This window comes from Mus pahari, chromosome 17 (genome assembly GCF_900095145.1).
Source record: "Mus pahari chromosome 17, PAHARI_EIJ_v1.1, whole genome shotgun sequence".
Taxonomy (NCBI): domain Eukaryota; kingdom Metazoa; phylum Chordata; class Mammalia; order Rodentia; family Muridae; genus Mus; species Mus pahari.
In genome coordinates, this window is record NC_034606.1 from 46,455,439 (window position 1) to 46,467,908 (window position 12,470).

Genomic DNA, 12,470 nt, shown 5'->3' on the forward strand with positions numbered 1-12,470 from the left:
TTGTGAGCCACCATGTGGTTGCTGGGATTTGAACTCCGGACCTTCGGAAGAGCAGTCAGGTGCTCTTACCCACTGAGCCATCTCACCAGCCCGTTTGTATTTTCTAAATGTAACTGAACTGTAACTCTGGACATACAGTGAAAAGTCAAACACACATTCTGTACTACTTGAATAATCAGTAGTTTGTCTCTGTTCTGGGAAACTCGTATAGATAAAGAAGCACCTGGTTGCTAGCAAGTCAGCAGTAAAAATGGCCCAACTGCTAGTTAGTCAGAGCTGCTAAACTCCCAACCTGCCTCCCCGACTCCTTATTTCCTCTGCAGGCTATCATGTCAGCAAGGACCCTCCAACTCTGCTTTCTGTGCTGAGAAATGCCCTCAGCAGGGAGTGACTGCCTAGCACGCACAAAGCTCTAGGCTGGATCCTCAACATCACACAGACTGTGTGTAATGGTGTAGGCCTGTAATCCCGTCCTCAGCTATACAAGAGCAATAAGGCCAGCCTGGGCTATAAGACTTTGTCTCAAAAAAATAAAATAAAATAAAATAAGGTGTGAGGGAGGTGGAGGGAAGGCTCAGAGGTTGAGAGCACTGGCTACTCTACCAGACGATCAAAGTTCAACTCCCACCACCCACATGGCAGCTCAAAACATCTGTAATTCTAGTTCCAGAGGATCCAAGATCCTCTTTGGCCTCCACAGGCACCAGGCATGCACTAGGTACACAGACATACATTCAGGCAAAACACCCTACATACAGAAATAAGTAAATAAAACCATTTTTCTTTCTTTTCTTTTTTTTCCAAGACAGGATTTCTCTGTAACTCTGGCTGTCCTAGAACTTGTTTTGTAGATCAGGCTATCCTCGAACTCAGAGATCTGCCTGAGTCTGTATTCCAAATACTAGGATTAAAGGCCTGTGCCACCATCATTCGGCTATAATGGGTATGAACAATCTTTTTAAAAAGATGAGAGAGGTAAGTGTGATGACTCCCACCTGCATTGCAGGTCTTGGGAGGCTAAGGAGGAGAAAGGCGGAGGTCAGCCTGACTATTTAGCAAATTCCCAGGCCAGATTGGGACACAATAGAGTACTGAGAATAATATACTCTGGGAGCTCTCAGAGCATAATCTGGAGAGCCCTGAATGCCTCTAAGGTCTTTCTAGGAGTTTGGATGATGGAAACTATGTATTATAAGGCACACATGTAGAGATGAGGGCACAACTTGCAGGAGTTGATTTTCTGCCCACCGTATGAATTTTAGGATGAAACTCACGCTGTAAGGTTTGGCAGCAAGGGCCTGTATCTGCTGAGCCATCTTGCTGGCCCCAACTGTTGATCCTCCTGCCTCCACCACCTGAGTGCTGGGAATACAGGAACATACTACCGTGCCAGTCTCAAAAAATATTTTCATAAGACTTATTACAAAGTAATAAGACACAACTTGCTTTCAAAACTTCTTATTCTCCCAGCATGAGGGGAATTTTCCACTTGTTACATGTGTACTTGCAAATAGAAAAAGGACTCACATAGTTCAGCATCTGCAGACACACAAGTACCTCCTCTAATCTTTAGAAAATTATAACCTAAAAATGTTTTTGTTGACATGTAATGGATATTTTTTAAAATTTCCCAGTTTGCTTGCTTTCTAATATGGAGGTTTTGTTTTTTGTTTTTGTGTGTGTGTGTTTTTTAACAGTATAGTTTCAAGTTGCCCAAGATGCCCCTGAAGTATATCTACAAAGCCAAGAATAATTTTGAACTCTAGATCTGCTTGTCTCCACCTTCTAAGTGCTGGAACTTCAAAGGTGAACCTCTATACTTTGCTGAGAATGCAGTAATTATTAAGAGAATAATGTGGCCAGGTGGTGGTGGTGCATGCCTTTAATCCCAGCACTCGGGAGGCAGAGGCAGGCAGATTTCTGAGTTTGAGGCTAGCCTGGTCTACAAAGTGAGTTCCAGGACAGCCAGGACTATACAGAGAAACCCTGTCTCAGAGAGAGAGAGAGAGAGAGAGAGAGAGAGAGAGAAATGTGGTCTTGGGAATCAATTTGAAAAGCATGCCTTTAAACATGAAAAATATAACATTAATAACATATTCTATTATCTCCAAGCAATCACTTGTAGTGTTGCTTTCCCCAGATCTTGTCATGTCAACGGAATACAAACCAGCAGATGACATGACCCTATCTCTATATGGCCCAATACCTCAACCAGAAAAACTCTCTAGGCACCTACTAAATGGTTTCATTGTTTTTCTGTTTTGTTTTGTTTTGTTTGTTTTGAGATGGGGTGTCTCTATGTAGGTGGAGTATCTTTATGTAGCCTTGGCTATCCAGGAACTCACTATGTAGACCAGGCTGGCCTTAAACTCTTGAGATCTGCCGGTCAATGCCTCCCTAGTGCCATGATTAAAAGTGTGCATCACCACATCCAGTCACTTAATGGGTTTTTAGTGACAAATGGGATATGATGACATAAAATTGTATTTTGGTTGGTGATACAAAAGTGAATGTTTGGTCCTCACCCCAGGCTCCTGCTCATAAAACCCTTGGAAAGGCATCTTTATACCTTTTATACCATCCAATACCCTTTCAGTGTATTGAAAGGGTAAAAGATTGCTCAGCAGGGAAAAGAGTGATTTCAGTCACAGTAGCTATGTCTGGTGGCTCACAATGGCCTTTGACTCCACCTCCAAGGGATCTGATGCCCTCTTCTGGCCTCTGTAGGCACATGGCATGTTTGAGTACACAGATTTACATGCAGGAAAAACACTCACATACATAACATAGTAATAACTAAAAAATAAGAAATCATGAAGATTTACATTTCTGTCTTATCTAAGAGTTATGTGGTTCTAGTTCTAAGACTTAGGTCTGTGGTTCATTCTGTGTTAATTTTTGTTTATGGCTGAAGTAGGTGTGAATGTTACCTCTGCCATTTACTGAAGGGACTACTGCTTCTTCATTGAGTTCAGGAGCCTTGTAGAAAATCAAGAGAATTCTGAAGATTTTAGATTCTTAATACTATGCTGTTGATCTGGGTGTCTATTCTTGTATCAGTAATCTCTTGATTGCTTAGCCTGGTAGCACTTGAACCCAGAGGGAGATTTTATTCTTTCTCAAGATTGCTATGGCTTCTGTCTTCTGATTTTTGCAGAAAGCAAGCTGGAATTTTGGTAGGATTGCTATGAATCTATGAAGTCACATGGAAAGTGCTAGAGCAAGTCTTTCAAACCACTAACACAGCATCTTTTCCACTTGTTCTGGTCTTCAGTCTCATTCAGTGGTAGCTTAGTCTTCAGTACAGTCATACGTTTTAATATGCACTATACTATTATTACTCAGTTCTACATACTGTTTCCATTATGATTTCTTCTCTAACCCACATATTAGTCAGAAACAAGTTTTTACAAGGGCACAGTGTTCTGTGCCTTAGGCTTTCCTACCTGGGAAGTTTAGGTGGGAGGAGCCCTGGAGTTTAACACTAGAAGAATAAGGAGATAGGGAAGAGGAGAAGAAATGCATTTTGGGGGCTGGCATTTGCTACTAAGCCTGACAATCATGAGAGTTCATGCCTGAAACTCATATGATGAAGGGAAATTGTCCTCTGAGCTCCACACAACTGCAATGGTGTACAGGCACACACATACACACAACATTATAAATAATCTTTAAGAAACATATTTTTGTAGCCTAGTAAATAAAATATATTTCTCCCTACCTTCTTTCCAGTTTGTATTTTGTTTGTTTGTTTGTTTTTGAGATATTCTCCTATACTCCAGGCTGGCCTTAAATTCACTATGTAGCTGAAGACAACCTTGGGCTTCTGATCCTTTTGCCTCTGCCTCCCAAGCACTGAGATTACAGGTGTGCACCACCACGTTCAGTTTATGTGGTGTGTGGATCAAACCTAGGACTTCATGCATGTTGAGCAAGCACTTGACCAACTTAGCTACATCCGCTAGTAAACAATTCTTAAAACTGTGCTGTGTTTGGCTTGAAAAGATGTGTTCTGCATAAAGTTCCGTATTTGTCTACTAGATCAAATGTGTTAAATTCATTATTCCTCATTCCAAGTACCTTCTAGTTCATCTAGAAGATAAAACATGAGATCACTGGCTATGAGTGAAGCAGTAAGAAGGGTTCCAGGAAGGAAGAAGACGCTTCACTTCCTTTGGATTTCTTCTTCTTCTCTTCCTCTTCCTCCTTCTTTTTATTTGAGAGGGGAGTGTTGGAGATTAAACTTGGGCCACTGACCATGCTCAACACATACTTACTGACTTTCTGAACCTGGATAAAAATAATTCATTTGCAAGAACAGACCCAACCAGAAGTGGATACTTACGGCTGTAATATTCCATAAGGTCACAAGTGTTACCCACTACTGTCTCATGAGGACCCTGAGGGTGAGGATTACGGTCGGTCTCATAACTTGATAAACCCAAGTTCAGAAAGAAAGTTAGCCACCAGCATTACTCCAAAACCTTCCAGCTGGTATACCACATTTACTTCTTTAAAAAGAGGTAAGAGAGGGCCAGCCTGATTGGCTCAGAGTAGAGACACTGGCTGCCAAGTCTGATGACCCAAGTTTGATTCTACAGACCCTACATGAGGTTAGGAGGAAACCAACTCCAGAAAGTTGTTTTCTGACCTTCAGAGCTGTTCTCTACCTACAAAATGAAGAATGAATGAATGAATGAATTGATTAATATTGAGGGGAAAACAAAGGTCAGAGAACATTGTGTAGGTGACTATTCACTTTCAATTTCCTTCTTCTAATTCATGTGTAAAGCACTTACTACAGGTGTCAAGTAACATAAAAAGTCTGTTACTATGTTATTAACATTCATAAGCCCTGGGAAGTTACTGATATTACAGATAAAGATCCAAGTTAACTAAACCTGGAAATACAGTTTTTTTTTTCCAAATATCACAAAATTAGTGAAACAGGAATAATGAGGCTTTGAGAGATAACACTAACATTCACATTATACAAAATACCTATCAAAGCAAAAGGGCTTAAGGGCAGTATGAATAGCCATAAATAAATGAAGTACTTTATACAATGGAACACTATTGGTGGGGGGCAGTGGTATCTCTGTGTAACCCTGGCTGTCCTCGAACTCAGAGATCCACCTGCCTCTGCCTCTGCCTCTTGTGCTACCAAGCCCAGCTTTGGAATAGTATATACTTAAGGAAGCAGTGATATTTGAAGACTTGATTTTATAGACAGGGTGTCCCTATCCTGCCCAGACTGGCTGAGAAACTTAGGCTCCTCTTGCCTTTCAGTCCTGAGGTTTGGGATCATAGGTGTGCATCACCACTACACCCGGCTTCAAGGTATTTTAATGACCTGACATACAGATGTCAGAAGTTTTGGGTCACATAGCATCACTCTCTTTTGCTGCTTTTCTTTCCTTATTTTATGTGTATGAGTGTTTGCCTGAACATATGTCTGTGTACCGCATGCATGCAGTTCCTATGGAGGCCAGAAGAGGGCACTGGGTTCTATTGGATTGGGTTAAAAGATGGCTGTAAGACCTCACGTGGGTACTAGGCATCGCAGCTGGGTTCTCTGCAAGAATAGCTATAGCTCAGCTAACTGCTATGCATATCTCCAGCCACTAATTTGCCTTTGAAGAATTACCTTGTCCTACTGTGTACAATCTTGGCAGGACAGAAAATCCAGTTGCCACCCTCCACTGCAGTTCCTGAAGAGGCCTCTAAAGGGTCCTTCTGCCCATGCCTTCCTTTCACGCCTGCTAATTACAAGTGGGGTGTCACTGTCAGGAGCCATAATGGGACAAGCTAATAACTAGCAGGTGATCATCCTGAAGTGGCCTGCCTCGGATTATTATATAATCTGCGACAGGTGAGCCCTAATTAAGCAAAGCTGTGAGGGATTCATTTTAGGAAGGATTCCTGCTATTAATGTTTTTCCTGTTATTATTAAACATATATAACAATCACTAAGTAGTAGTATATCCCTTGGAGCAGATCTCTGCAGATCCATGAAAATGTACTATCTCGTAGTGATGCTATATAGAGAAATAGATGACTTGAGTCTTAATGATGATCCTAGAAGAATTCCTAAAATTATATCTGTGATTACTAAGCTCTTTTATAATGGGACTGCTCTTAGGTACTTATCTGACAGGACCTAATAGATGAGATTAGATTGCTAGGTACAATGAGAACTCTGCCAGTCTCCTAAGTGTCACCAGTTGATTGCTCTTAGTAACCAGACTTTCTCCTATTCAGAGCACATTTAAAGAGGTTGTAAAACAATTAACCAAAGGTCATAAAAAGGGAACTAGTGATTTATTATAGGTGTTAGGACAGAAGATTAAAATATTGACTGGGTTTATCTACACAAAACGTCACTAATATTAGTGATGGTTTTAATCCTTCAGTGAGCCTGTGGAGCTGTGACAGGTGATGGATGTTTAGCCAGATAATTACTCCTAATGGATATGCATGTAAACATTAGATGTTGTAAACTTCTATTTCAATTTATGAGTTGATTTTCTGTGTGAACTTGTGATGAACTTTGTAACATGTGATCATGTGTTCTGGAAGATGTATAAGTACTGAGGACAAGAGATGAGCGGGATCTAGAGAGAAGACTTTTTTGCCTTTCCACACTTAGACTAGAATTTTTTTCCTTTTCCCCACTTAGAGAAATTTTCCCTTTCCCTGCTTAGGATCTTTCCACTTTCCCCCTTAGATAGCTTTCATAGGAAACTTTTTACAACTTAGTAATAAACTCTATAACCACTTCTCTAAGTGTCTTCTCTTCCTGAGACTTCCGACTAGCAGGCTGAAAGTTAGAGCCCAGCAGTTCCTGCTGCGACAGAAGAAAGGCCATTTACTTAATCCTTTGTGGCTTGAAGAAGAGGTGTTTGGTGCCAGAAACTGCAGTTTCTGGCCTCAGAGGATCACAGAAGGCAGGTCAACTGCAATAGCACAGTAACTTAGGCTTAGATAAGTAAACTTTTCATTATACAGCAACCCTAAATATCTCGACCAAGTCCTACCCTCTGCCTAAGCTCTTCCCCTGCCACTGCCTCAAGAAGAACTGAAAAGAAAGAACACCCCACGCCAGGGCTGGCCCTCGGCATGTCACAGCTTGCTTGGGCAAAGGGTGTTAAGTTCTGCTAGAAGGGACTCTACAGGTACTGGAGTCATTTGTTTGTCTGTCTGCTTGCTTTTTCAGAGACAGAGTTTTTCTGTAGCCTTGGCTGTCCTGGAACTCATTCTGTATCCCGGGCTGGCCTCGATGGGTTTAAAAGGCTTGAGCCACAACAGCCCCCAGCAGTATTTGAGTCTTAATCGGAATTCATTACAGACAGAAGGTCAGAACAAAACCCTCTGATTGCAGTGGTGGTGCCAGCAAAAGACTTCAGTGACTATTTCAGAAATCGTTCTGCCCCAAATACCCAGTCTGTTTTTCCACCCTGTAAACAGGGAGCTCTAATTGAATCACATGGAATATTCTTTATTTTCCAAAACATACACTCAAAACAAGCAAATAGAAAAGCCAGTATGTAGAACTCTACTAACACTTATATAAACAACAAAAATCTATGCACACTCATTTGTATATAAACACATATAGAACAGAGACCAAAGATGTAACCCCGTACCGACAAACATTCTACCTGACCAACTTTAATCCAAACTTTTCATGACACTGGAGACTCCCTGACAATCTCAGTTACTTAAGGATGCTTAAAGGTACCTTGAACTCAGAAGTTCAAGGCCAGGGGCTGGAGAGATGGCTCAAGGGTTGAGAGCACTGACTGCTCTTCCGAAGGTCCTGAGTTCAAATCCCAGCAACCACATGGTGGCTCATAACCATCCTTAAGGAGATCTGACTCCCTCTTCTGGAGTGTCTGAAGACGGCTACAGTGTACTTACATATAATAGATAAATAAATAAGAATTAAAAAAAAAAAAAAAAAAAGAAGTTCAAGGCCAGCCTAATAAATATAAAGACACTGCCCTACTAGACATATAAAGGGGCAGGGGGAGGAGAGGCCAAGATGATTTAAGTAAGCAATTAGTACAAAAGAAGTTCCTTGAAAATGCTCATCAGTCAGACCAGAAAGATGAGTCAGCACAAGTAAAAGCTCTAGCCCCCAGCCTGAAGACCTGAGTTTGACTCCTGAGAATCCTACAAGTTGTACTCTCATGTCCAATCACATCTTCACAAACAGACTAATCCATAAAAAAGTTGATGTTACTGACTAATCATTACAGTTCTGAACCCTGTTTCAGTGTGTAATCTATCCTATGTAAATCTTATAGATATAGCATTTTTGAAATTGTAGACTAAGGAAATCTTTTACTTGCAAACCAATATCTCTGGGCTAGGGATACAACTAACTAACTTGGTAGAGTCTATCAAGCACACTTGGAAGCCTGTGTTCAATCCTAGCACCAGTAAGAACCCAATGTTCTAATCTCAAATTTAGGAAATAGGAGGATCAGAAGTTCAAGGTCATCCTTGGCTACACAGCAGGTCAAAGCCAGCCTAGGCTTAAAAAAAATAAGAGACATTTTACATATGAAATATTTCAATGATAATTTGATGATAACCAAAATATAAAATCATAAATCTAACTGTACTTTTTAAAATGAGTCTTTACATATGAAGCCAGTGAAGAGCATCTTTTTGAAGCAATGTAATTCTTGTTTTGAGATATTTAAGTTTATCTGTAATTATCCTAAGGTAGGGCACCAAGACAATAAATAAAAATCAATAATCTGACTTTTAAAATTTGCATAATAGAGTGGGTACTTAGTGTATGCCAAGCTCTGAGGTTGATATCAAGCACTGAAAAAAAGAAAAATCACACGTGCTTGCACAGCTTTCCTCTTGATGTAGGAGAATGTAGAACCTAGGAGGGGCTAAACCAACAAGCCGGAAAGGTCAATTCAAAGACTGTAACTCAACATCTTCAACGATGATCCAACTACTTCTACCCAAAGGGCTTCTGCTCTTTATGTACAAACAGTTATCCCATGTAGCTGTAGCAAGGCCATATAGCTACTTGGAGCACTCTAGTGCCTGGAGCCTTAGTGTTATTTAGTCTTAATATAGAAACATGCTAAGAGTTTGAAAACAACTCTTTGGCATGTTAGTTTAATAGTAATAGTGATGAGGAGGAGGATGATGATGATGATAAATAAACCACAGCAACGACAATAACAAAGCATGCCCAGGGAAGATATCCAGAGCAGGTAGAGGCAAGAAGATCACGAGTTCAAGTGGAGCCTGGGCTACACCACACACACACACACACACACACACACACACACACACACCATGAAGCAGCTGGATATGGTACCACATGCCTATAATCCCTAGGCTTTAAGAGGCTGAGACTAAACGATTACAAGGTTGAGCCTATCCTGGGCTACACAGTGAGACCCTATTTCAAATAACCAAACAACATACAAAGCTACTTCTCATTCATATATGTGGCAGAAATGCTACTACTCTGACAAGAAGCATGAATACAATGAATTATTCTTATAGATAATTTAAGGGTAAATGGCAAAGTCAGGGTGTGTAATTTCGAGTGAAACTTTAACAAAAGGAAAACAGGCAAAAAAAAAAAATCAATGACAAAATTTTTTTCTGATTAATAGATATATATCACCCTGCCTATGATAATTGTGCTTTATCATAGGGCTCAGAAACCTGGTCCGTGGGCCAAAGCCAATGTGCTGTCTGTTCTCGTGACAACACTTTCTGTGAAACAAAGCTCAGGCCATTTTTTACTCATGGCTTATGGCTGCTTTCATACCACCATGACCCTATATAGTTCATGAAATATGTCCCTCACTAAAAAAGTGTTTGCTGGCCCTCTTTGTTTAGTAACATTTACTATTTAAAATCATTTTGTTTACTCATGTACTGTCTGGCTTCTCCACCAGAACCAACAATTAGTGAAGAAAATGACTGTTCTCCACTATGTTCTTTGAACCTAGAAGAGCTCAAGGCCCACAGGACAAACTCAACGAATGACATTTGATAAGAGAAAGAAAAAGTAACCAGATTTTCTGTCTTCCTATGCTATGTCACACTCTACTTTGCCCACCAATCCACCAAAACTGGTCTTCTCAACTAACCATTGGACTTACCATTTTGATAAACCCAATCAATAACTGGTTCTCGATCCTCACCTTCCTTGACCTCCTGGCAGTAGATGACACACTTGGATGACACCCTCTCCCTGAAATACTTCCTTTGAACAGTTGGCAGAACACTTTTCAGTTTCCTCCCACCCCACACTGGCTCCCAAGTCTTCTCTGTAGCTCAAGCTCCCTTCCCCCACCTTTTAAGGTCAGCCAGCTTTTCCACTGGGTCACCGTTATTTTCTTAGTCCCCCGCTCACTTCCTTGGTGAGTTAATCATTTAATGCCATGCTATTCTCAGGGACTTCAACCTTAACTAGTTCAAAACTATAACCAAGTTTAACTTTTTCCCCCAAGCCTGTGTCTTCACAACCACTGTCAGTTCACTTGGGAGGAGGACCATTCATGTTCCTTGAGTCAAAAATCTGTCAGACACAAGCAACCCTAAGCTACACCCAAGCTATGGCTAAATCCTGGTGGTTCTTGTAAATCCATTCCAGGCGATGCTCTCTTACCCCTTCCGCCACCTCACCTAGGCCACGACCATCTCTTGCCTGAGAGAGATGTGCCTTCCTATTCTACTCTCCACAGGGCAGCAGAGAGGATGGGGTTTGAAATGTCAATCAGTAGGTGCAACCGCTGACTCTTCCCTACACAAAGTCATGAACCTGAACCATTTGGCCTCCATTTTGCATTCCCACTCCAGTCAAACAGGTCCCTGTGACCAACTGAAAACATGTCACGGCAAACTTCCACCCCAGTTCTTTCATAACGAGCAAAAGGCACTTCTGGTTGATTTAAAGGAATGCGGCTTATTGAATAAGACACCATGTAATATTCCCTCACCTACTTCTCAAGGTCTAGGAGAAAAGTGTAATATTTTCTTCCCTCTTTATAGATTACCAGTGTGAGACTTCAGACTTCCTAGTAAACAAATGATAGAACTGGAATTCAAAAACTCAAGATTACTCTTCACCATGAGCTGTCCTTGAACTAATATCGGGATAGGGATAGCGTTCAGTAACGGCCCACTGAATGGATAGGAATGGTCCACGGTGAGTCGACGTGGCTAAAGGTACTTGCCGGTAGTTAGGGACGAACATAGGAAACCGTCTGAAGAAGAGAACCAGAAGAGGAATGTTATCTGTGCCAAGAATGTAAAGTTTCAGGGAAAAGGGAAGTGTCAAATAGAAGGAACTTAGATACCTCTAAATTGAACAAAGTACTTAACTCACAGTAACCATACTAGTAGTGGATAACACCACCAATCTTGACTAAAAAACAAACAAACAAACAAACACCCCATCTTTTCCTGGCAATAAGGCTGACTAGGAATGGTCTATTAGCTATTGCCACTCGCCTGGGATAAGGTGTGACAACAGACTGTCAATAGACTTACATCAAGCACCCCGTCTGCACACTTAGTTTCTCCGCAGGACCAATTTAGACGAAGTCTGTGTGCAGTGAGATTGGGTAAGGGAATGGTTGGCCTTAAACTTTTAAACTTCAGAAGGCAAAGAAAATAGCAATTATCGTCTTCCCTATTCCCTCTGGACATTTGTGACTGCTAGTCCAGACAGTCTCTGGGAAAGTCCAGAGGGGACTGCGGCAGAGGGTGGCTCCTGGCCTCACCCTCCCTCTTACTGTAGCAGCGACTTTCCATTTATGCTGTCCTTCTCGTCCCAGTTGTGACAGATTCGGGCCCCACATCTCCCCCTTGCCCATCTCCCCGACCCATCCGGGGATCTACTTCGAAGCCCCAAACCCCTCCTCACCACGGCTCCGGCCACGGCGTGTACCAGACTTTCGTAGGACAGCACAGAGGCCATGGTGCTACACTTTCCACTCAGGCGCCTCAGAGTGTGTAGGTTCGTGAAAGGACCGTCTCAAGCCCCACCTCTCAGGAGTCTCGCCCGCCTCCACCAGAACGACTGCTTCCGGGTCACAGACTGCCCTCGTTCGCTGGGGAGAACAGCCGCGGAGGTGAGTGTGAAGTGCCCAGGAACGCCCCTGAACACTGATTGGCCCAGATCGATTAAGGGGCGGGGCAATGCTCAGCGGACTAGGAAGGATCTGTGATCAGAGCACCGCCTGCGCAGGTTCCTAGCCCCTCAGTCTGTCAGTGTGCTTACACACTAAATTGGTTCGTCATGCCCATAAAACGGGAGGACATAAAAGTCCTGCACCCCAATTCCTTGTAAAATATATGTTGGCAGGCTCAGTTGTTTGAGTGCTTGCTTAGCATGATTACCAGCAAACCATAAACACCAGTAATCATAGTACTCAGGAAGTGGAAAGAGGATCAGGGGACTGAAGAGTCGGCTC

At 42.0% G+C, this 12,470-nt stretch overlaps 1 protein-coding gene across 1 annotated transcript in view; it reads right to left on the bottom strand.

The window, feature by feature from the left end:
- The window catches only part of Slc25a17 (solute carrier family 25 member 17), a 45,249-nt gene extending 33,202 nt beyond the window's left edge, over positions 1–12,047 (bottom strand). The window contains exon 1 of the mRNA XM_021216710.2: positions 11,921–12,047. Coding sequence (XP_021072369.1) covers positions 11,921–11,974 — 54 coding nt within the window. The 5' untranslated portion in view covers positions 11,975–12,047. The remainder of the gene's footprint in view (positions 1–11,920) is intronic.
- Positions 12,048–12,470: the final 423 nt, after the last annotated feature.